The sequence below is a fragment of the Anarrhichthys ocellatus genome, unplaced genomic scaffold (assembly GCF_004355925.1).
Source record: "Anarrhichthys ocellatus isolate YVR2014 unplaced genomic scaffold, GSC_Weel_1.0 scaffold15, whole genome shotgun sequence".
NCBI classification, from domain to species: Eukaryota; Metazoa; Chordata; class Actinopteri; order Perciformes; family Anarhichadidae; genus Anarrhichthys; species Anarrhichthys ocellatus.
Window position 1 is genome coordinate 3,175,605 of NW_022280045.1, and position 23,270 is coordinate 3,198,874.

The following is a 23,270-nucleotide window of genomic DNA, read 5'->3' on the forward strand; positions in this document are numbered from 1 at the left end:
TAATTAACAAAAACACTAACGTTCTTCATTTGCACCTTCATTTAAACCAGGATAGTTTAGTTTATATGAATAGTGCTGGAGCGTTAAAGAACGGTAATTAAAAGCTGTTAAAATGCATTTAGACCAAAACAAAAAAACAAAAAAGGAAATTTAACAAAAAAATCCAGTTAAACACACAATAGAATCCGTCTGACCAATGGCAACAAAAGTAAATAAACCTTTCTAAAAAAAGAATTAAAAAAACACTTTGGAGCACAATCTTTGAAAACTAAAGGTTCGTCATACACATACAGACCTGGCGTCGAGGAAGCGCGAGCGCAGGATCATGACGGCCTCGCAGGTGCTCTGTTTCAGCTGCATCTGGATGGAGCTGAACTTGCGGTGGATGATGCTGACCATGCGCTCAATCTCTTTGGGCGAGATGGGTCGTGTGCGAGACTGCTCCCTCAGCAGGTTCATCACATGGGTGGTGAACTCATTGCACGCCTGGATGCACAGACAGACAGGATTCATAAAAAGAAGAACTACCATGGAGGCTCAACGGCTTCAGACAGAACAAAAGGGTGAAATTGGATTCTGGAGAGACTGCACCTTCACTGGTGGGCCTTGGCCTCGCAGAAGCAGTTCTGACAGTGTAACAGCGTTGGAGGTAATAAGAGCAGTCTAAATTAAAGCAGCACACACGGTGCGCTGTTTGACGGCAAACAAATGTAGCAGTGGAGTCGTACAGTGGAGGCAGCGAGACTCGCGGTGTTCTGAATATTAAAAAGACTTCTCTTCAATGGAAGAGAAGATGTGACAAGTGAAGAGGAATCTAAAATGACAGCCGGCTTTCAGTCCCGTTAACGTTCAAGAGGTTTAAACTGTCTCCCTCTCTTTTTACTCCATCTTTCAGTCTACCTTGTTCTGTCTCTGTCTGAATCAGTCACTGGATATGACTGCATTCAGAGTCAAGGTGTCTGTTGCTTGTCAACACCAGGGTTACGTCAGTCAAAGTGATGCACCGAGCAGCCGTTCTGCTTGCACACACACGGCAGACACTACTCACTCATACGCGTGCGAGGTGTACGTAGCGCGGTGACACAAAAATGCTCAGGTGTGTATTGACTGTGACAGTTAGCGATGACTAGCCTTCCTCGGAGAAGATGACAAACCCAGGACGCTTTGACTTCCGAAGGGAATGACAAGACGTTACAGTCTTTGGAAAAGAGCCGGTGTGTGACTGATATAATGGCTGCTTGCCTGCTGAAGATGACATCTCTGAAAGGCTGTCTTGTCATGAGAGCTGATTTCAAGAGCATTACACTTAGTTAGAAATTCTCAGGATAATAACTCCTCTGTCATTTTCACCAACGTATTCCTATTTAGGTTCACAGATGGAGCTTTTTCCAGCATGCATTAGACAAAGGACAAGAAAAAAAGGACACAATGCCAAAACACAACAGTCGCTCTCATATTCTTAACAATTTAGAGTCTTCAATTGAACTCAACTGCGTGTTTATTCACCGTAGAAGGAAACACAGGAACTTCAGGGGGAACATGTAAACTCCATTAAAAAAAAAAGGACCAATACAAAGTATCAATCCCTCATTATTTTTCTTGCATTTATTCATATTGTTTTTGTTATCCTAGAAAAGAACACGTTCTTTTTGCTTCCTCCTCTCTGCAGGGAGAGGTCAGAGGTCAGGTGAGCTGGAAGTGGTGTGAATCTGCGTCATGTATCCCCACTACATCTTAAACATGTTTGCAATTGAATTACGTCAAGCCACATATTTGTGCACGTCAACAATGTAACATATTATAAAGATTAAAATCACTGACATTTTTTTTAAAGTTTTGCCTCTGTCCATATCCACCACCAGTCGGGACGATGTCCAACTTTTTCAGTAGTTGCACATTTAAACAGAAAAGAGAAATTTAAAATTACAACACATCCTACAGTCGTCACCTGCGTAGTAGGAGGAGTTTGGAAGAGGAGAGAACATTGATATGAACTTTCTGTCATGAACAATGAAATTTGGACTGAAAACACTGAGGTACAACAGGACATTCCCCCAAATATTGACTGTGAAGGGAACATAACATTTAAAACAGATCTGGCTCTGGGAGGGTTGTATTAAGGCTTAGCAGGTCAATGAAGTCTACAATCCACATTTATGGTATGGTACATGCATTTTTTGCATTTACTGATAAAATACTTACATGACAACATGAACATGTGTTACAAGAAGCTAATTAACAGAGAATAATAACGGAGAAAATACTCTTCCTCCCCACCTGCTCGTATTTCTCCAGCTCTGTGTGGTAAATTTGTCGGATCTGAGACAGCTTGGCCCGGTAGTCGGAGTGTTCTGCTGAGTTGTCGGCACCGATGCCGCCAGCGGCCGCTGCGGCGGCTGCGGCAACTGCCGACCCGCCGCCCTTCTCCGGCCCGGCCACGCCCTCCGCCAGCAGCATGTTGTCCAGTCGCATCAGCTGAGGATCCGGGGGCTCCTCCTCCTGTGCTCCACGGATACTGAGCACTGTGGAGGACAAGGAGAAGATGACATGAAGACAGTGCTACTAAACAGTCCTATTTACATGGCTGCTCAAAATGTGCAGCGAGGGATAATAATTCTGCTATGACTGAGAAAGAGTCTTAACTCCAGCGTACCAAATGAACTCCCTGAAATATGGCCATCGATTTTAATAGTTCAAGTCTGTGCCATAAAACCCTGCAGCCGCACGGAGACTGGCAGCTCGGCAGGACCATAAAACTATCATTTCATCGATTCTGACCATCATTTCATGTGAAAAAAATAAATAAATTAACACAGCCTTTTACAAGAGTTCATCTTTCATTGCTCTCCTTATGCTCCAGCTATTAATATCTTCTCGGATGCTATCTAAACAGTAACGTAAAGTAATAACACACGTTAGGCTCAGTGTGCTAACACAAAGACACAGATCAGACGAGGAGATTACAGAAAAATCCTATTGCTCCAAAACTAGATGAAGATACTCAAATTGAAAATGTGATCACTACTTTCGGAAAAAGTACAATAAAGGTAAAATTCATCATTTCATGTGTGATCATTACGGTCAATTATTTTAACACTGAGAAACATTTTTTTTTCTTCTCTCATCTCAACATCAAATGGGATGTGGAGTTATTTTGCATTGCTTCTGCCCATATCATACAAATAACTACTATATTACCACACTAACATCATGCCTGGAACACACCAGTGCCGTATTCAGAGTGCTGCAATCTTCATTTGGCAGGACTAAAGGATGCTTTTACGACTGACACCGAGGTCTGTTTACACACTTGCTTGGGGCTTTTGAACCTGCACGTATTCACACACCTACAGGCACTCAGCTCTCAACTGAGACTCAGCTCCCATGGTGTGGCGAGTGAAGTGTAAACACAACAACGACAGGCCTGCTGAGACAGACATGCACAAACAACATACATGCAACGTACACATAAACGGCTGCAGTCGTGCACACATCCACACACCCAGATATTCTGAGAAATATACGTGACAAAAGTCTCAATTTGCACCAAAAACTATTTGAACGATGCTATTTCAACTACAATCCTGGAGTATAAAACATACAGGTATATCGGCGTGAATTTGTATTTAAAGATCAGCTGCGGTGCCCTGCCTCTTTCTGCCACCAGAAGGCTCCCTTGGTAAAGCAGCAGAGTGTCCTGCTTTTCTCAAGAGGTGCTGAGAAACGCCGACCAGGTGCAGCCCTCCATTCCAGCCACTGTCTTCAAGGACAAAGACAAAACCCACGCAGTCACGACATTTTTCACAAACACACCTTAATCTATGCATCTATCAAAATGTTTCAGGAAGACGATCTAATACCCCCCCCCCCCCCCCCCCCCCTTATGTCTGGTGACTGTGGATGGTGAGGGCAAACGACAGGTTGTGTGACAGAGCAGTAAAGCCACGTTGCAGTCCACAGTCACAGCGACGGCTCTTTTGTAATGAGGATGTAAGGTTGAGTCGCCCTGTGACCTTTCTGGCGAGCGGGGGGTCCAGATGGATTCCCGGGGGCCGCACGAGGAGCTTGTCTACCCTGGTCCTCCTCTTTTCAACCCCCCCCTCCCCCTCCCCACCTCCTTTTTCCTTCCCTCTCTTTTCCTCCTCCGGCAATAACATCATCCATTCCCATCAGCTCCAACACGTGAGCGAGCTCAGCTCAAGAGGCAAATGTCAATGGCTATCAGACGGCTGGAAAAGGTCAGGAGTTCAGATGGGGAGCAGACGCATGTGCGTGTGGGCGCGTGTGCACATGTGCTGGTAGATGAGTATGTGGATATTTTTCATGTGAATCACACCGGCGGGAAATTATAACACTCGCCAGTTTCATTCTGACAAAATAGTGGCACATCCCAACCAGAGGGGGAATCTAATGAGCCTAAGAGTGATTTATTTATTCCCTCCAAGTCCCAGAGTGCACAACTAAAAGCATGAAATGGATTAAATAAATACAATTAATAAGGAAAATCAAACAATTCACTGTGCTGTGGCATAATTACCCTAACCACAGCCATCAGCTTTATTTATTTCTGTTCAGTAATAGCAATGAAATCGATTAGACCTTGATGCCAGTCAGAGTGCTCCTTGCGAACTCTGTAACCATGGACCATACATTAATGTAATCACCTGACAGACACAAGGGCCCTCTATAACAATACATCACATGCTCCCAACACTTTATTATCACACCAAAAACCTTTTATACGCACCTCCTAGTCTGTTACTGTTGCAACAAAGGCACGGAGTCCATGCTGCTCTGAGATTCCCTTATTCCAGTTATTACAGTCACAGATTCCTATCTATAAAAGGAAGATGGCCATCATCTCATCTTGATCATTACCGACAGACTTAATTGAACAATGAGAGGACACAATTCCCCCTCTCTGTCGCTTCCTCCCTCCCTCCCTCCCTCCTTCCTCATCTCCTTTGTGCATGCTCTTGTATAATTCCTTCCCTGAGATGTGGGGCACTAAACCCAAAAAGGCAAGGCATAAAAAATAAATGCGCATCATAAACAATCCCTCAGCCCGTTCCTGAATAATGAATGGAATTCTAAGAATAAGCCTTTGTTTTGGTTATTGACTAAATTAATTTCTGCTGTTTTACTTCCTTAAGGGCTGGCTCATACCCATCGCCACACTGCCTGCTGTTTGCAGACAACAGGAGTGTAAATAAACATGGCGATTAAGCCACCCACTCATACAGGGGGAATCAAGGTGCACACAACACAAACACACAACACAAACATACACACATTGTGCATGGCTGTGAGCACACACACACAGGAAAAATACACAGCTATGCACATTGGCAGACTACCCTAAGCACCCAGCCTGGCGCCCTGCGAGTGCTTTTAAATGAAAACATGCTTAATTAATGATGTTGAAGTATTCTGTCACAATTAGGAAGATTTACGGTCAAACAAGGCAGCAGCGATGTCCCTGACAGCCATGATGAAAGTTTTCCCTTCTTGTCTCTGACTGGCAGCGAGCAGCCAACACTGGACTGGATCCATTTCCCATCAATACAGTAATGCAATACACTCCGCAGTTTAGTGTATACGCGCGTGTGTGTGTGCATATGGGTGTGTGTCCTTCCTTGCCTAGCGCTGCTCCACATCACATGACCCCAGAGAGGGCCAGGCAGTGGCTGTGCTCTGTATTGATTGTGTGGGCAAACGTCATCTAGGGTTTCAGCAGTTAATAAATCAGGCCTGCTCCTGACACAACCGTGTGTGTGTGTGTGTGTGTGGGCCTGTCACAGACCAGTCAGCAGGAGTGAAAGCGACAGCCACATGATAATGTAACATCACCACCATTCATCCCTGCCACACAGCATTCTGAGACAAAACAACAACAACCTAGGAACCTGAAAAAAAAAGCAGCTTGATTTACAGCAGACATGACAAGTATCACTAATACAAATCCTCCCCTCCCCGCTCCTTGAAGGAGTTCAACATCCTGCACTCATCTGCATTTGATGCGAGCCCGATGAAGCCGTCTTCATAGGAAGCAGCATACTGACCCACACACCAGAGGTAAACTACAGTGCTAAGCAATGCTATTATCATTACTGAGAACACTAAATGAATATTGTGTTACATTACGTCTAATGTACTGTATATGTGGCCATTTCTACTAGATAGAATCTGGGCTTTAATAAAGAGAAGGGCAATCACTATGGAATTACATACCTCACAATAAAGTCTCTGCCATGAAAACTATTGCTCTAATCTAAATATTGTGTAATTAACATAGTCTTAAAATGTTCTTTTGTGTAACTTTAGCTAAAAGCTAGATTTGCGGTGTATCCATTAACTCATGGAAAACTTTCTAAAGCCCAAAATGTTCTTTCTGACACCAGATAATGGGAAAGTGTTTAAAGACTGCCTTAGCATTACACTCGTGTAAAAAAAGAAAATCAAAATTGATGCAGCAGAACCAGAGACATCATCTTTTTTATTCCATACCTTCCCCTGCCTTGTCAGAACCCGGCACCCTAAATTACCCACAATGCAACTCAACAGAGATTCGGGTGTGTTTTGCCAGTAACTGCTGATGTAGCCTCGAGCTGCCAGCCTCAAGCAGCGATAGGGAGCGTGCTAAAGAGCGTTAATATATTTTATTTCATTTTCAATCTTGTAGTCTTCAGCCCCAACCCACTCTGACTCAGGTGACATCAATTGTGACGTCACTTGAGTCAATTTATCAGACTTCTCGCATGCTCCCTCTGGAGCCACAAAGGCTTTACACAACGTCATTCACACACAACATAGTACTCCCCCAAGATCTGTAAACAGACAACGTGTCAAGTCAGTGTCCACCCTTAAAATGTTGTCCAGACCAAACAAACAGAAGAACGAGGGCTTTGCCTAAATAAAATTGGCTGGAGTAAGATTGCTTTTGAGCAATGGACATATTACACTGGGTACAAAAATGGTATTGAGATTTAAACCCAGCCATACCAATAAAGTATTTCAAAAAGTGCCTCGCATAGTAGAGGTAAATTACAGCGCTAAGCAATGCTATTACCATTACTGACATTATATCTCTATTAACTGTATATGTGGTCGTTTCTACTAAATTGAATCTGAGCTGTAATAAAGAAAGGACAATCTTTATGAAGTCACTAATCATAGCGTAAGTCTATGCAATGAAAACTATTGCTCTAATCTAAATATTGCGTTGTTTACGCTGTACTGTAAGCTAGATTTGTGGTCTAGCCGTGAAACTTTCTCAGGCCCAAAATGTTCTCTCCATCACCAGATAATGGGAAGCTGTGCAACCTCAGTACACAAGGGCATAGTCATAAAGCACCTCTAAAACAGCTTTATGTTTTATCAGCCATCTCAAGTATCATGTGCAGAAAGGGGGCAGAGCTGGGGTGTTGTATCTGACACTGCGGGTGGGGGGATGGGGGCTACCAAGGACAAGGAGAAACACCAAGGAAATACTGGAGGGACAGGCCGAGACAAGGAGATGTGGATGGTACAGGCAAGGAGGTGAGAGAGTGATGGAGGGAAAATGAAAGGCGAAAAATAGAAATGGAATGGGAAAGCGAGGTGTCAATTAAAAAAATGAACCCCAGTGCATTTGGGAGGTGACAGCTGGTGGGAGACGAGCTGACAGGCGTCACATTAGGCGGATTTGGTGGCCGCTCCCCTCATCCCCTCCTTTTTTTCTTCTTTTTTTTCCTCATCTCCCTCTGTCTCTCTCACTCTCTGGCTTTCTCCACTGGCGATCGGACGTGAGGCAAGAACTCAGCTTGGTGTTTTTCAGAACAAGTTCCCCCTGCAGCTACTCCTAATAACGGTAATTATCTTCATCATCTGAGGCTTAAGCAGGCCAGTTTGAGGCCTGAGGGGCTGGCCTGATAATGAGGCAGCCAGCGCCAGAGGACACGACCATTCAGAGCACCGCCCTGCCACCAACGCAGAGCACCCCCATTTAATAAAAGCCTTCATTAAAATAATTCATTATGCAAAATAGGCAATACATTAGCCCCCTGGCTGTCAGTCTTTCTTAAGATTTCTTAAAAAAAAAAAATATATATATATATTTTTGATTGAATCAAACTCATGCTCAGTCAATGCACTTTTAACAGCTCCAGGGTTGCACTACCACGCTGAATAGCTGAGGAGAAGTCACGAGCTTGTGGAGCAGCGAGCTGCACAGTCAGCCCTTCAGCAGAGAGACAAAGACATCTATGGAGAGACGGAAAGAGCACGGGAAAACACAAAGTACACAAATAACTGGTCACACCAACTTCTTGTGAAAAGCTGGGCTTGGTATCATTTCACATTTAATTTTTTTTTGAACCTTGGACGTTGCCTCTCGAGACAGTTGCTTCAACGATGTCATCCTGCTAATAGATCAGACGCTGCTTCTATGTTTTTAGATGTTTTTAGAGAACAAACAACGTATTTGGTTGTTTCTTTTGGAGAACCTGTGCAAATACATGGGTCTTGAGGGGGCTGATATGCCTCAACAGAACTGCTTGTCAGATAGTCAAACATCTCTGGAAACTACAACAATCGGGCATTCACACACACTTCACGCAACCATTTGCCCTTTTCACTCATTTCTTACCATTTACACAACTATTTCTGACACTTTAGAGCTTTAGATATTTGTTAATTGGATAATTTGAGATTTTTTACTCACAAAGAAGTTGTCCACTCCATGAGAAAACCTTCATTATTCTGGCAATAGGGTCAGAAAATGTCATCTAAAACTTCACCATCCCAGGAAGAGCTGATTTCAAGCAGACAATGGTATTCCTGTCATATTGGACACTATCAGCTCTTTGTCCTCCATACAAGACAGGCAGACAGGGAGGAGAATAAATCATTAAACTGTTACTGTAACTTACTTACCAATTTGTCATTCTCCTTTTCAAATATTCCAGACACATTTATTTGTGAAATTAAATTACTCAGAATCGTCCTTACCACACGAATATGCACGAACATTAATGGTTTGTATTTAAAGTGTTCCAGGACACCCAACAGAAGTGAACAGCGCATCGCCCATTGTAAATAATTAGAACATATTCCAACAATGAATCAGCTTTTTCCTGCTCAAAACTATCGTTATTATATCGGCCCTTAGAAATCTACTATCAGTCGACCTCTAGTTAACATTAGTATTATTTTTCTTTATGCTATAAAAATACTTGTAAATGTCACAAATTACTGCGGACAATCCTAATCTATTTCCTTAATGTATCAAATTGTGATTAAATTTATCAGCAAATAAATGCCTCTGACCAAATGACAGCCAGCCTAGTGATGCTGTCCCGGGCAACAGTTGGTGAGGAGGTGACGTGTGAAGCGTTCGGAGCCAGGAGGAGATGGTCCATGACAGTTAACATCCTGCCCTAACTGTTGCCCTACAAGCCCTCCCTACGCACCAGGACAAGACATGAAACAAGAGGTCCGGTAACACAATCCTCCTCAGGTCCCCGTTGGTGTGTGTTCCTGTGCGTGGCACATTTCATAAGGCTCCGCTCTTTGACTGGTGATGAGTTTATGCTAAGGTAATTAACAGTAATTAATCCTTAATTACAGCAATTAGCAGAGTCGCAGTAAATTAAGCCACATCTGGAGGCACGGAGCAGGGCTAGACAAGTAAGGGTGGGCTTTTTGACAAGGGGGAGACGCAGAGACAACGTGGCGGAGATTGTTTGGGTCTACCTGTGATGTCCGAGGGGTTCCGTCCCTGCTCCAGGCCGTCTGCTGGGACCCGCGATACACCGCGTGATCTCAGAGGTGGCTGATGGGGGCAGGGTCCGATGAACACGGAGGGCTGAGAGAGGAGGTTCATTTCTGAACGAAATTGTTTCATCTCAGGGAGTAGGGCTCCCTTAAGCTACCACGCAAGGACACCCACCATATGGCCGCTCACAGACAATAGCGCCGGCAGGTTCTGCTTCGCCGTGCTCGGCTTCACTCGACAACACGCTTTTTACACAACGTCGCTAGATGGCTTGTAGTTTGCCTCTCTGGAAGAGCAAAATGACACCTGCTATGTACAGGATACAATACAGAGAAGAGACACATGCTGCTGGTTCATTATTATTATCCTGTACTGCAGGAGTAGGCCACCTGAGGCACGTGATAGCTTAACTAAAGGGAATTTGTGGGAAATATTGTTGTGCTCTCTCATCCGCATGCCAAATTATCTCTTTCACAGCCATTGGTTATTTACGGTAGTTTAGTTAATTTTTTTCCCACCCGCACTCTGCGGAAGGAAGGTTGGTAGGGTTAATAATTTCAACTCTGATGTGCATGCTGTCATAAGGACGGCAGCCTTCTTGTAGAGAGCTCTCATATATAGGACTACAATGTCCTGATTATGGGAGACAGAACGTTATGCACGTTGCCGAAACGGATGGAATAAAATTACAGGTCTGTTGGAGATTTATATGTTCACGTGGTGTCTTAATTAGACTTAATGTTAACCCTAATACTGATATGGCACAATGATTAATGAGGTAAATTCAAAAATGGCACATCGTAGCAAAAAGGTTGTCGAACACTACTGTACAGAGTTCATTGAGAGTCACGTGGTTCAGTCTGAACTATACTCTACTATTAAAAAAGATTCTGAGTGGTTACTTAGATTATACCATGATGCATTCTATCTCCAGTGGGAACAATGTCTTCCATGATGACAATGCTCCTCTCCATAAAGCACAAGTGGTCACTGAGTGCTTTGAATGGCACGATAATGCTGTTAGGCATACGCCAATATGTCTTCTGTAAATAGATATGATCTGATTGTCTCTTCTATATATAGGCGGGATCCAAACTGAGCCCCTGCGTATATATACAGTATCTGTGCATCTCGGGTCAAGTAAGTGTTACACCAGGAAGTACATATCCTTCCAGATGATTAATATAAATTGACAGGTAAGGTCAGCTGTGATATTCCTGTATATACTGTAATGCTTCCCTCTTTACCTCCGATATTTTGGAGACCAACTCTAGGACTGTCTGGGTTGGATCACTGGTTCACTCTTTAGCTTCCCTCATGGCTGTCACACAGCGGAAGCCCTGAAGCTTTTCCCACAAATTCAGATCACAATCTAACAAAACTACACAGGACACTTTTGTTGTCCCATGACGAACCATGGAAAAGCTAAAAATATCAGCATATGACTGAGAGATTGAAACTGCAGCTTTTTTCATTTATTGATCTCACAATATTTTGTTTGATTATTCAATTCACTGTCAAGTCCAGGCCTGCTGCTAAAACAATTATTTCTACTATCGATCAATGTGCAGATTATTCTGTCAATGGATTGTTTTGTCTATGACATGTCAGAAAATGGCAAACAATGCTCATTATACTTTCAATACGACGCATTTCAATTGCTTGTTTTATCCGACTGAAAGTCCAAAACATGAAGGTCTTTTTTTTAAGTTTGTGGTTGAATATGACAAAGAAATATCCTCATATTTAAGAGGCTGGAACCAACAATTGTTTGTTACTGTTTCTTGAAAAAACAATATTGTAGTAGCTGCAGATTACTTTTCTTTCGATCAACTAATTGATTAATTGGTTGAAAACCCAAAGATCTGATTGTAATGATACAAAGTAGAGAAAAGCAACAAATCCTCACATTTTAGCAAATGTTGGGCATTTTTGATTGATCGTTAAGTTAAACGATTAAACAAATACCTGTGTTTGCACATGGCTGAAACACTGCAATTTGTTTTCAACAAGTGACTCACTAGTCATGTACTGAACATCAAAAAACACAAGTCAAAAGTGCCCCTATAACGTCAGCTCAAGGCAGTGTATCAGCGTAGAGTCTGGCAGGTGGACCGATGCCATCCAAATGGTAGATAGGCTTTGAGGACCATTAATATTGTAACACTTGAGAGATTTGCTCCAGCAGGAAATACAGTCTCTCCCTGCATTTATCAGGGGAGCTTCTCATCAAGGTAGACTAAGTCAAACCGGCTTTGTTTTGCTGCGTGTGCAGTTTGTTTGGACGCTGTCACGGCTACGGAAATCCCTGTGAGGTTTACTGTTTGGCCGAGGCCCGGTGCTCTAAAGACTGGTGATGCTTAGTCTGCCCCTAGCTGTCAGGAGAGAAAAACAACGTTAGGGATCACTGTCCGATAGTGAGACCAGCTCCAATTCACACACACACACACACACAGATGTATTTCTTGGTTATATTTTCAACCTGCTCGATGTACCAAATAAGTGACGGTTTGCGATGGATAAAAACTCTGTGCCAAAAAATGGTTTTGCATAAACAAAATTAATTTAAAAGACAAATGAAGGTAGTTCCTTGTGCATGACAGGTTGCTCGTGAAACAGTCCTAATGCAGGTATGGTGCAAATAATATTTGACTAATGCTTGCTGTGGGAAGCTGCAGCATCTGAACTCACGAGGAGAAAAGCAGAAAATGTGAGTTCACGGCGATGCTGTATGAATGCACGTGTGTGTTGAAGGGGGTCAACTTGGGATAAAGGTTTAGAGCTGTACCAATGACTATGACAATGCAATGCCTGTAGGCAGAGTGAGAGAGAGAGAGAGAGAGAGAGAGACATAGAGAAACACAGAGGCAGAGGCAGAGAGAGAGAGAGAGAGTGTGTGTTTACAGCAGAGGTAGTGGTCCAGGCAGTCTAAGTGGCCTAGCTGGCAGGCCTACCACACCACTAGCGGATAAAGCCTAGTCATTAATCACAGGCCTGTGGGATCGTCCCACTGTAGCAGAATACTGGGTCAGGGGGAGCTCCTGCTGTCAATCATGTGTGTGTGTGTGTGTATGTGTGTGTGTCTTAGTGGAGTGGGACTGTAAGCGGGGGAGTGTGTTATTGATGAGAATGTGTCATTTTGCCTCCAGCTAAAAAGAAGCATATAGTACTGAGGAATTAATGCATTAATGCAAACACAAGCGTGCAAATGCTAGACGTCATTTACATGAAAAGCACGTCGAGCCATCCGTCGGGAATGAGAGTACCATTTTCTGCCCTAAAAGCTGAAGTTTGATTTTAAAAAATAGCGACAACACCGCTCGCTGTAACGCTACTATAGTATGCAGACCGCCCTGTGGCGTCATCAGCACACGCTAGGAACACTAATACCCCATTCAAATAAGAGAGACGTGGGAGTATTGAACACGTTCAACCAATGTTTGACCCATTTCTTTTTCATGCTTCTTTTACAGGAGGTTACTACATTGTCATTGATCACTAACATTTGAGTCTGCAGCTGTATAGCTCCATAGATTTTACTTCACAAAAGCACACGCTGACCCATTCAAACCAATGTGGGTTTAAAGTGAGTGTAATGAGGGAACTTTCATCTGCACACGTGGTCATCACATCATTTACCCTTTGGTCTTTGAAACACAAAAATCAATGCTGCTGAAACAGCCCAAACTCAGGAACAACAACACTGAACTCAGAAATCAGAAATCCATAAATCCTTCTGCAAATGGTAAGACATTTTGTTTAGGTGAGCCTGTGCTCGTCTCTACCGATCAGAAGACATGAAGCGCTTGCATTGATGCTGTGGTCAGCTCTGTCAATACAGTGAAGTGCATAATGCAAAGGCAAGGATGCGCTCCTGTGTTGTAAGATCAATAAATACTCTGTGTTCATAAAAATGAGCCAATGAAATGTAAAACCTCACGTAAGATCAAGCCGCAACAGATGAAATCACCTGTAATGTACTCTCGTCTATCTGTGTTTAAACAGCTGCTTTAGTCTCACATTAGTGTCACAACAGCCCATGTTTTCTGTGTCGTTGCACAATGTTTTAAACACACACAATATAGATGCTGAATATTTTCACTACAGTTTGTTCTGTAAGCTGAAAATTCCAAAATGTTGCCTTCAGGGGTTCAACCTGTGCAGATGGCACCCGAGGTACTGAGGAGCAGAGGAAGAGGAAGAGGATGAAGGAGGAGGAGGACGGTTACAGATAGAGTCGCAGTCTTGCACAGAACGTTCAACAGTCAAGACGGCCGTAACCATGGAAACAGCGCCAAACCATCTATCAGGACTCTGCTCAGTTCATTTCAACCACTTCACCAAAACCGCTGCCGAGAGAAACACAGAGAGCGCCGCACAGCTGTGTCAAAGACGATAACAATGTTCCTGAAACATTCCCTTGTTGCGGTGACGTTATCTGGGTTTTAAAATAACCTCGTCACTTCTTCACACGCTTTCACACCTTTTAAAGAGGAGATTATATATTTTTGGTTATTACTTTTGTCTGCTGTCTTTTTTTTAATAATTGTAAAAATCAGTTTGTACTGGAGCACATTAGGACACAAAGCTGCAACTTCCGAAAAAGACACGAATAGTATTATCTTCACTTGAATGTCATCGTCTCTTTTAAAAATGTCCAAAAAAAGATGAAAAGAAATATTTAGTGCTCAGAAGTGAAATAATGTTTTCACATTTAATCTTTGCAGAAGAGATTTCTTCTGTAACACTGAGCAGATCCTTCTCCTTTTCCAACTGTACGCCACTTAGTTTTAGAAATATATATTATCAAAGTGAGTCACTTATTTGTCAGTTTATACTGTTTCATTTAAATCTTGTCACATGGAAGCGCATTACACATTCAAATGTTTTGCTTAGTCGTGTGGGGAGCGTTTTTTAATTTTAGCCCCCCAAAAAATAAACTTGAATCAATATTGTGAACTTACACTATTATTATTTGTAGAGTGTTATGGGTAATTGTGAAGCTCTGTAACTATTTTGCACAATGACGTTACCCTAACAAATAATGCCATAAATCTATTAAAGCAAAGTAACATGTTTTTTTTTCTTCTAGTTTGCGACTTCAGTATTATATACATGAATTTAACTTTATATGATATTGAAGTTCTCCACAGCCTCTCCTCCCTCCCGGCCCCCTGGGTGAGACAGCAGTCGTATTCTGTCGGTCAGCCTCTATACACACCTGCATCCCCAGCTGGACCTCTAATCCCCCACCCTCCCACCCTCCCACACCCCCCCTCCGCTCTACAGCGCTCTACTCCCAGCTGCCTGGGCTATTTATAGGCCCTGTTTCATTTCCACACCTGCAGGGAGGCAGAGTTGTCACAGTGGGCCCACAGAGCCTCTCCGGAATACTGCATGGGAATGAAAATGCACCTTGCTGATGCAGAAACTTATTCTTGTCACTCTCTCCCCGCAGACTCGCGTGGTACTGTTTTGTTGTGGATGTGCACTGCAGTATGTGGTGCAAAGATAACACGAAAAAAAAAGAGAGAAATCCGTGTAAATACGATTTCCCTGTGAGGAGTGTGAGGTATATATTGACACGGATGGCACTTTTTGAATAATCACGTGTGTGCAGTCACGCACACACACACACAAACAAACACCAGCTGGATATGTTATGAGTACATTTCCTCACAACAGGCTGCACGGACGCAACTACTTCACAAACTTGATTAACTAGAGCCAGGGAGGTAATGCTAAGTAAGTGTAACAACACATGGAAGTTCCTATTTTCCTCCTACATTTTGAGTTTTTCTTTCTTTTTTTCTGTCATGCTTTTCTTCTCTCTGGATGTAGTGGGCTGGGGATCCAGTCAGCGGATTACATTATCAGTCTGACCTAGTTGCCAGCTATCTCCTGAGACCTGAGGAGCCAGGCTTTCTGCACAGCCTTCCGCTGCTACAACACGCACACTGTGTAACTTTAATTTATCAGGGGGAAGAGGAGGGAGAAATGTGACAGGTTGACAGTTCTCTTTGCCTGCCACTCTGAGCACTCCCTCTCCTCACAGTGTGCCGGTTAAGGGTCCTCGCCATGGAACAGTGCATTACCGAGAGTGACTTTTATACAGTGCGCAGGGTTGGAACCCTCTCATTAACGTGGATATTTAATGTGAGAGAATTAGGTGATTCAGGATGTAGGCAAGGAGCTGGGTTTCAGTCGTTGTTCCTCGATTCAATTATAAGAAAGGATGGTGGATAGTGGTGGAGGAAGCGTTCAGATCCTTCACTTAAATGAAAGTAGCAATACAACAGGGTAAAAATACTCAGTTAAAAGTAAAAGTACAGAAGTATCAGCAACAAAATGTAGCAGATGTAAGTCCTCATTATGCAGAATTGCCTTAAACCGTATACGTTAATGTTGTAGTTGATTGAGAGGGAGCTAATTTTAACTGGGTAGTTTGATACGTCGTATTTTATGAGCTTATTACAGGTTTTGTATGTAATATTTCAAACTCATAGCTGATAATGGAGTACAAAGCACAATATCTCCCTCTGAAATACCGTGGAGTAGAAGTATAAAATAGCATAAAATGGAAGTATGCAAGTAAAGTACTGAAAGTTCAGTACTCGATTAAATGTATTTATTTTCTTGCCACCACTGTTCATCTGAAAAAGGATGCACCGAGTCATTTCAGCAGAAATAGAAATATATTACAGTGTTTGATAATATAACACTGGTCCAGCATATACTAGGATTTTTCCATATTCTCTTGAGAATAAGGCCTCCATTCTGGGCAACTAGTGTTCAATGTATTTCATAAAATCAATCATGTCGCAATTAGTCAGGGAAAGGCATAATTTAGTTTGTTCAAAAGAAACAATTTAGAGATGTTATTCTAAAAGCACAAAGGACTTAGCAGTCCGCAGTGGCAGCATTTACATCACGGCACACTCGGTCCTGTGAATGGCAGTACGATGGCAATACACTGCGAGAACAAAAGACCCAACTAATCAGCTTGTAGATTAAAAAAGAAAAATTTTTTAAATGGAGTTTGCAACAAAGGGAACACTGACGTCCGGAGGAGGGAAGGAAAGGTGAGCGTAGAACTGACTCTGTGCAACTCAACGACATTAAACCTTGAAAGGGGAACGAATGTTCAGCAGAGGAAACATTACAGTATTTACGCTCCACGCTGAGCACATGGTGATAGACGATCACACGACATAGCAAAACAAGCTGCGCTCATTTTACACCTGTTAACATTCCCAATCTGAATGATCCTGATACTGTAACTCACAGCCAATTGGACAGTTTAACATTTCACACAATGTTTAGGCTGAGCAGAACCATACATGCAAATATGAGATATAGGTGAAACGCTCCAGTCTGTTTGGGTCATGACTGCTTCCCCATAGTTGGAGCAAGAAATGGCCAATATGTTTTTTTTAGTGACAATTTAGGAGGATGGAGGTGGGGAGCGATGTGCTGCTGCCAGATTAGGCTACAGCCTGTGCCAAGGTTATAAACAGGCTGTTATCAGGCCTCCAAACAGAATAATCCTCGCTGTATCAGTGCCCAAACATATGGGGCCACACAAAGCAGCAGCAGCCCCTGACAGACACCCCCTTTTAATTACACAGAGGAGGGGGGCAGGACCTTTCTCCTTGGTGCCTTTTCCTTTTTCTGCCTCAGTTTCTCTCTGTCTGCCTGTCAAAGAAACACGTTTAATTTGAAAGGAGGAAGCTCACATGCAGCGTCAAATAAGGTTGAAAGCTGAACTGTAGCGGCCTTGTGTGACATCAACATTTCAGATATTGTAGATTAGAGCTGGAACGATGGGTCGATGAACCTATTCATTGATTGACAGAAAAACAATGAGCCCTTATTGTGATAATCAATCAACAGCTGAAGTAATGTTTCATGAGAAAAACACCAATTCCTGCTGGTAAATTGACAGGATTTGCGGCTCTTCTTTGTCTCATGTGATCGTGAACTGCATATCTTTCGCGTTTTGTACTGTTTTATTAGACAAAACACGACATTTTAAGATGTCAACTTGGGTTTTAAGAAATTATGATGGACAAATTATAGAGCGAAAGATGAAAATACCTAGCGGACTAATCAATAATGAAAACAACTGCTGGAGCCGATACGTTTGGGTTTTGGACTGTTAGTTAGACGAAACAAGCAATTTGGAGATGTCACCTTGGGCTTTGGGAAATTAATTAAACGATAAATTAAAAAAGGAAGGAAGCGAAAGGAAGTTGTTCGTTCCAGCCCCAATTTTAATCCTGTGATGTCATTCTGCAAGACCTAGCACACTGACAGTATGTATGTGATATTCTTTAATATGTTTTAGGGACACTGTGAAGGGAAAGTTTCACTATTTTCTGACATTTTATCGCGAAAATAACTAGCAGGTTTATCAATTTTGTTGCAGCCCTGGTTTCAATACAAGAATATATATCAAACGTACACAGACATCCACTCTAAAATACATTTTCTTTTACAAATTCTTTGATCCAACAAAAACCACGACAATCTGCTCCACTCAGGTCTCAACTGTTGGGGGACTCTGCTCCCATCTGAAAGAAATAAATTCCTCCATCTTTTATATACTGCCTACAGATTTTAAAGTCGTGTTCAATAAAGTTTAAATGTCACAGAGGTGTAATAACGGGGATCATATAAATGCTGGGCTTGGAAAAGCTATGCAAAAATGACGGCGTCCCTTTCCGCTCGTGCAATAAAGTTTTATTTGGCTGAATCTGCCAATAAAAGTGGGCTTTGAAGGTTGTCAATGGGGAGTAATTGGTCTGTTTCTACAGCCGCGATCATATTTCTGAAGCATTTCCCCCCCCCCCACGCGGCGTGAATGAGCTTTGACAGCGACACGAGGAGAATCTCCTTGTTAGTAATGTGACATCCTCACCCACCTTCAACGACAACAGAAGGGCATATACAAACCGACAGAAAAAAAACAAACATCTGGAAAACCAGAACAGTGCTAAATGACACCACAGGATGAATATGCAGGTCTGGTCGTCTGAGCTGCAAAGCCCCTGCGACGGAGATACACAAAAGCAGTCCATGCTTTTGGAAGCAGCAGAGGCCATTTCATACACCCACAGACAGCAGAGAGAGTGTAGACCTTAATGACGTCCAATCTTCTATGTCACGCGGGGCTGGAGGCTCACCAGGGCAAAAATCGACCAACAGCTCAAAGTGCTGTTAACAGGTTTTGAGGACTCCTCGTTGATGCACAAAGCACACCTTTATTTGTAACAGAGGCTGCAAAAAGCAAGCCATCACTGTCTTTCCCTATAATTAAAGTTCAGACGCTCACGCCGCATATATAGGAAAACAAATAAAGACTCCCAAACATTTAACCATATGGTGGTGTGAAGCTAGAAACACAGCTTTTCTGAATAAGATGTGTGGTTTGAAGACAATTTAGCTTTTGATGAAAAGGTGCAGATATAATGTGTTTCATCGCACCTACTGTAGTAAGATATAAATCTCAACCGCTGTAATGATTCGTAAACCAAACAAACACAGACCAAAGCCAACGGTAACCTCGAAGAAAATAAAAGGCGGCGTCTTTATTTTGCCATAGACGTTCACTTTGAGACCTGAAGGCTTCTTGTCTGCACGCTTCTCAAACTACCTCCGTCTGAAGTCAATCTGTCTTTTGATTAAGACTTGAGTTTTGAACTATAAATATATGCGCTACGTTGCAGCTTGTAACATTTATGACTACAACTGTGATCTTTTTTTAATGAATCAAAGTCAAACCTAGCCTTGATGAAACAAAGTGCTAATGACTTTCAATCGCCTTAAGATCGCAACGTTTTTTGTCTGTATTTTTGAAATGACCCCGTAACTAAATCACTTGAGAACGATTAAACAACAGCACAGGAGAAGTCAAGGCGTTGTCTTTTTGTCACCGGGTCTAACCTCCTTCTTTGATTTGATTTCACAGCTGAAGAGGCATCTGGTAAGGAAATATCTGAGCACAGCTGTAAGCCAAAGTGTCAGTGTCTATCCATCCTGGTACGAAAGGCCCAAAATAATAATCAAACACTCCTGCCTCTTTGGAGCAATGCTGCCGGCGCCAAAGAAAACAGACAGACGAACACAATGAGTGTCTCCGCGTGCCCGCTCTGACAGGAGTCACCGGCAGAGTCGGGGTAAACGGACGGCGCGGTGCGGCGCGGCAGCCCCTAATGATCTCCCCTATGTTTCGGCGGACTGAGAAAAGCCATTACCTCCCGCCACATTACCCTGCCATCCCTCACATGGTGGATGGCTCCTCTCTCCCATGAGCACCTTGCTCCAGTTATGGCTGGCAGTGCTCACCTCCTTACCGCCTCCTCCTCAACCCCCCGTCCACCCGCCTCCCTCTGAAAACCCCCAGCTCTATACATCACATTTAACACTTTGACACTAACAGTCTATAATGTTTCTATTCTACAAAATCACTCTGCCAACTCCAGGATAGCAGAGCAGAGTCTGAGGAAAATAAATACCACTCTCAGCCGCTGGCATTAAATTCTAGAAAGAAAAAAAAAGGAGAAAAGTACAAAAAAGAGCCTCTTCGCCGGGGCACCTGAGAGGTCCTCTGGCTGCAGTGGGAGAGGGTGATTTCAATCGATACACATTACAGCTTTAACTGACAGCAACAGCTCACACTTTACATGTAGGATTGTCCGTGAACGCATAAAGAGGCCAATACGACCATGTCTTCAGAGACGTCACCACTCCTTGCGAGCACTTTATAGCTGTATGAAAGAAACATTTCACTGTATTAAATTATTAAAATCAAAAAGTGGCATGAATAAATAAAAACCAGCCTGAATAAGTGATGTGACAAGACAGACTTGAGGCGTGACCTTTAAAAGTGTCTAAATGTGTCGGCAGACAAAAAGACACGAACATACTTTAGGTATGTGCCCCCCCCCCCCCCCCCACACACACAAAAAAGGGGGTATTAAAAAACTAAAAAAGAAGCTGAATTGTAGAAAAAGGAGAAATAAAGATTTAAAAAATGTCAGGAAATATTAGTCTACTCAAAAACACAGACGAAACAATAAACATGGAAAGCGCCCACACTTTCATTGCATCACAATTTGTTTCTTTTGTCTCTCTCCTTAATATAAGTGTTTACTTGGGCAAAATCCAATCATTTCATTCTCTCCGAGCGTATTTCATGTATATAAACAAACATTTGCTCGACCTCACTGGAGTATTAGCTTTAATGTATCGTCAGCAAGCCCGGCTTTGAGAGGGCATTAATTTCAATTCGCCGATTTAAACACTCCAGTTTGTCGCAATCCTTCATCGCAGTACGCCACCAAGTCAACACACACAATGGGCCTATTTTTCAATCTAATGGCGGAGCTTTCTTGCCATTAGTGGAATAAAACTGCTTTTTGCCTTTGAACAAGCCACTCAAAATGTAACCCTGCATTTCAAAACGGATTTGAATAATTAATTGCAAGTTAAAACAGACATGAACCCCAAGAAACAGGCTCAGGATGGGAGCTGGAAATACAGCTTTTTTTTTTTTTTTTTTTGCCCCGAGGCCAGAAGATCGCTCATCTTAGAAAGCTGGAAAATCTAGTCTTTGAGGATAGAGTGTAATCTCCAGTGAATCTAATGAAACAAAGTAAAAGATAACGCCACATTTCATCATATCGGAGACGGAGTGCTTCCTCTGGCTTGCCCTTGAGGTGGCAGGAATCCATAATCTGAGGAACTCATTCTTTTCATGTAGTTGAGGTATCACGAGCCCTTGTTTGACCCGGCTCTCAAGACAACTGATTTACGAGCAGATCTGGTACTTGAAGCCAAAAGTCTACACCTCTCCCTCAAATGATTGTTTTTTTTTTAAAGGGCTTTCTGGAAAAAAAAACAAAGCAATTTAAATGGACCACGGCCTCCTCTTTTCCTCTAAATGACTCCTTATTCAATAGTTACAACAATAGTGACCCGATAAATATATTAACCATCATATTTTATTCGGTGATGGTGGATGAGATATTTTGTGTAACCAAATGTTATTGCAGTATCACATATTTACAGCACTGCATCCTTGTGTATGTAAAAAAAAATAGACATTTAGAAAAGCCATGTCTCCTTTCCGACTTGTCCTTGGCCCATTCCTTTGCAGCGAGCTTGTCTTTATTATTTAATTAAGCCACTACGGCCGTTACATTAATAATTGAGTGTGAGAGGAGACCCAGGGCAGCCGCAGGCTCTGGCGCATTGGGCTTCCTGGTGAGGAGTGTATTAAAAATGTGTGTGTTTATGTCCCCAGGGCGTCTGTCCTGGCTGCATAAAATTGAATTGGTTATATCTAATATATCATCCCCTAAGGGTGGCTGGCTGGGTGGGTGGGTGGGTGGGGAGGAGCAGGGGAGAGCTGAGATGGTCGCATCCTGCCAGCAGGGAATGAGTCCGTTCTTAGAGATTCAGAGAGACGCATGAGGCCGTGACGTTAATGTCCCTCAGAATCAAATCGATGGCTGTCTGCATCCTCGATGTGCATGGCCTTAAGCTAAGGAGCACAAGACAAGCCCAGAACCAGATTAAACCCACTCGTTACCGCAGTCTTTGTTCACTTCTGGTGTCTGGTGATGCATTCAGTGCATCAGTGAGAATGGGTGGAGAATTTCTTATGAAAACGGATTACAACCAGATACCAAATACTGAAAGAAGAAGAAAAAAAAAAGAAAAGCTTATGGCATTCATGTAGATATTAAGAGGATGAATGTTGGTGACAATGTGAGCGTCTGAATGTGGAAGCAGGAAAAACATCACTCATGATCCCTCCTTTCACAGACCGAGGGGCTGACTGCAAATGCACTCTCCCTCGCTGCCTTTCTCCACCTCTCTTCTTATCTGCTTCTACCACCATCCCCCACTCCCACCTCCACATCCAGCCAGCTCCGTGGCTTTATCCAACTCTGCACCTTTAAGGCCTCCAGACTCCAGAGGAATGAGCATTTTAACACCACCATTAAGGTCAGGGCCTAAATTATTGATCCGCCACCTCTATCAGCATAACGGTCACGTAGCCAGTATCACAATCTAACCCTGCCGCCCTCGGCCAGATCGCTGCAGCTCCCTCAATTAAGGAGGGATTCTCATTACAAAGGGAGACAGCGAGAGCGAGAGTGAAAGAGAGCAAGGTGGAGGAGGAGGAAAAAAAGAGAGAGAGAGACAGAGAGAGAGAGAGGTCCATTTCAGGCGGGGGGGGGGGGGGGGGGTGGAAAGGGGGACAGCAGGCATTCTTTACACCCATCCTCCTCCCTCCCATCCACCTCCTCCCCCTTGAAGTCTCCCATCATCCCCCCAGACAAGACCCAAAGATGACAGGTCTTATCCTCACCAAAATGCAGGCGATAAGGCAGCTGTAAAAGAATAATAAAAGAATAATGCATGGAGGATGAAAGAGGGAAGGCAGACAGGGAGTGAGGCAGAGAGAGAGAGAGAGAGAGAGAGAGAGAGAGAGAGAGAGAGAGAG

At 43.1% G+C, this 23,270-nt stretch overlaps 1 protein-coding gene across 4 annotated transcripts in view; it reads right to left on the minus strand.

The window, feature by feature from the left end:
* pbx1a (pre-B-cell leukemia homeobox 1a) overlaps window positions 1-23,270 on the minus strand; it is a 47,112-nt gene that overhangs the window by 8,222 nt on the left and 15,620 nt on the right. For 2 of the 4 annotated variants that reach the window (XM_031854535.1, XM_031854538.1), the window contains exons 3-5: window positions 2,278-2,522; window positions 1,822-1,878; window positions 296-486 (exon numbers count right to left, since the gene is read on the minus strand). In XM_031854535.1, coding sequence (XP_031710395.1) covers window positions 296-486; window positions 1,822-1,878; window positions 2,278-2,522 — 493 coding nt within the window. The remainder of the gene's footprint in view (window positions 1-295; window positions 487-1,821; window positions 1,879-2,277; window positions 2,523-23,270) is intronic. The other 2 variants (XM_031854536.1, XM_031854539.1) reach the window with 1 other exon arrangement.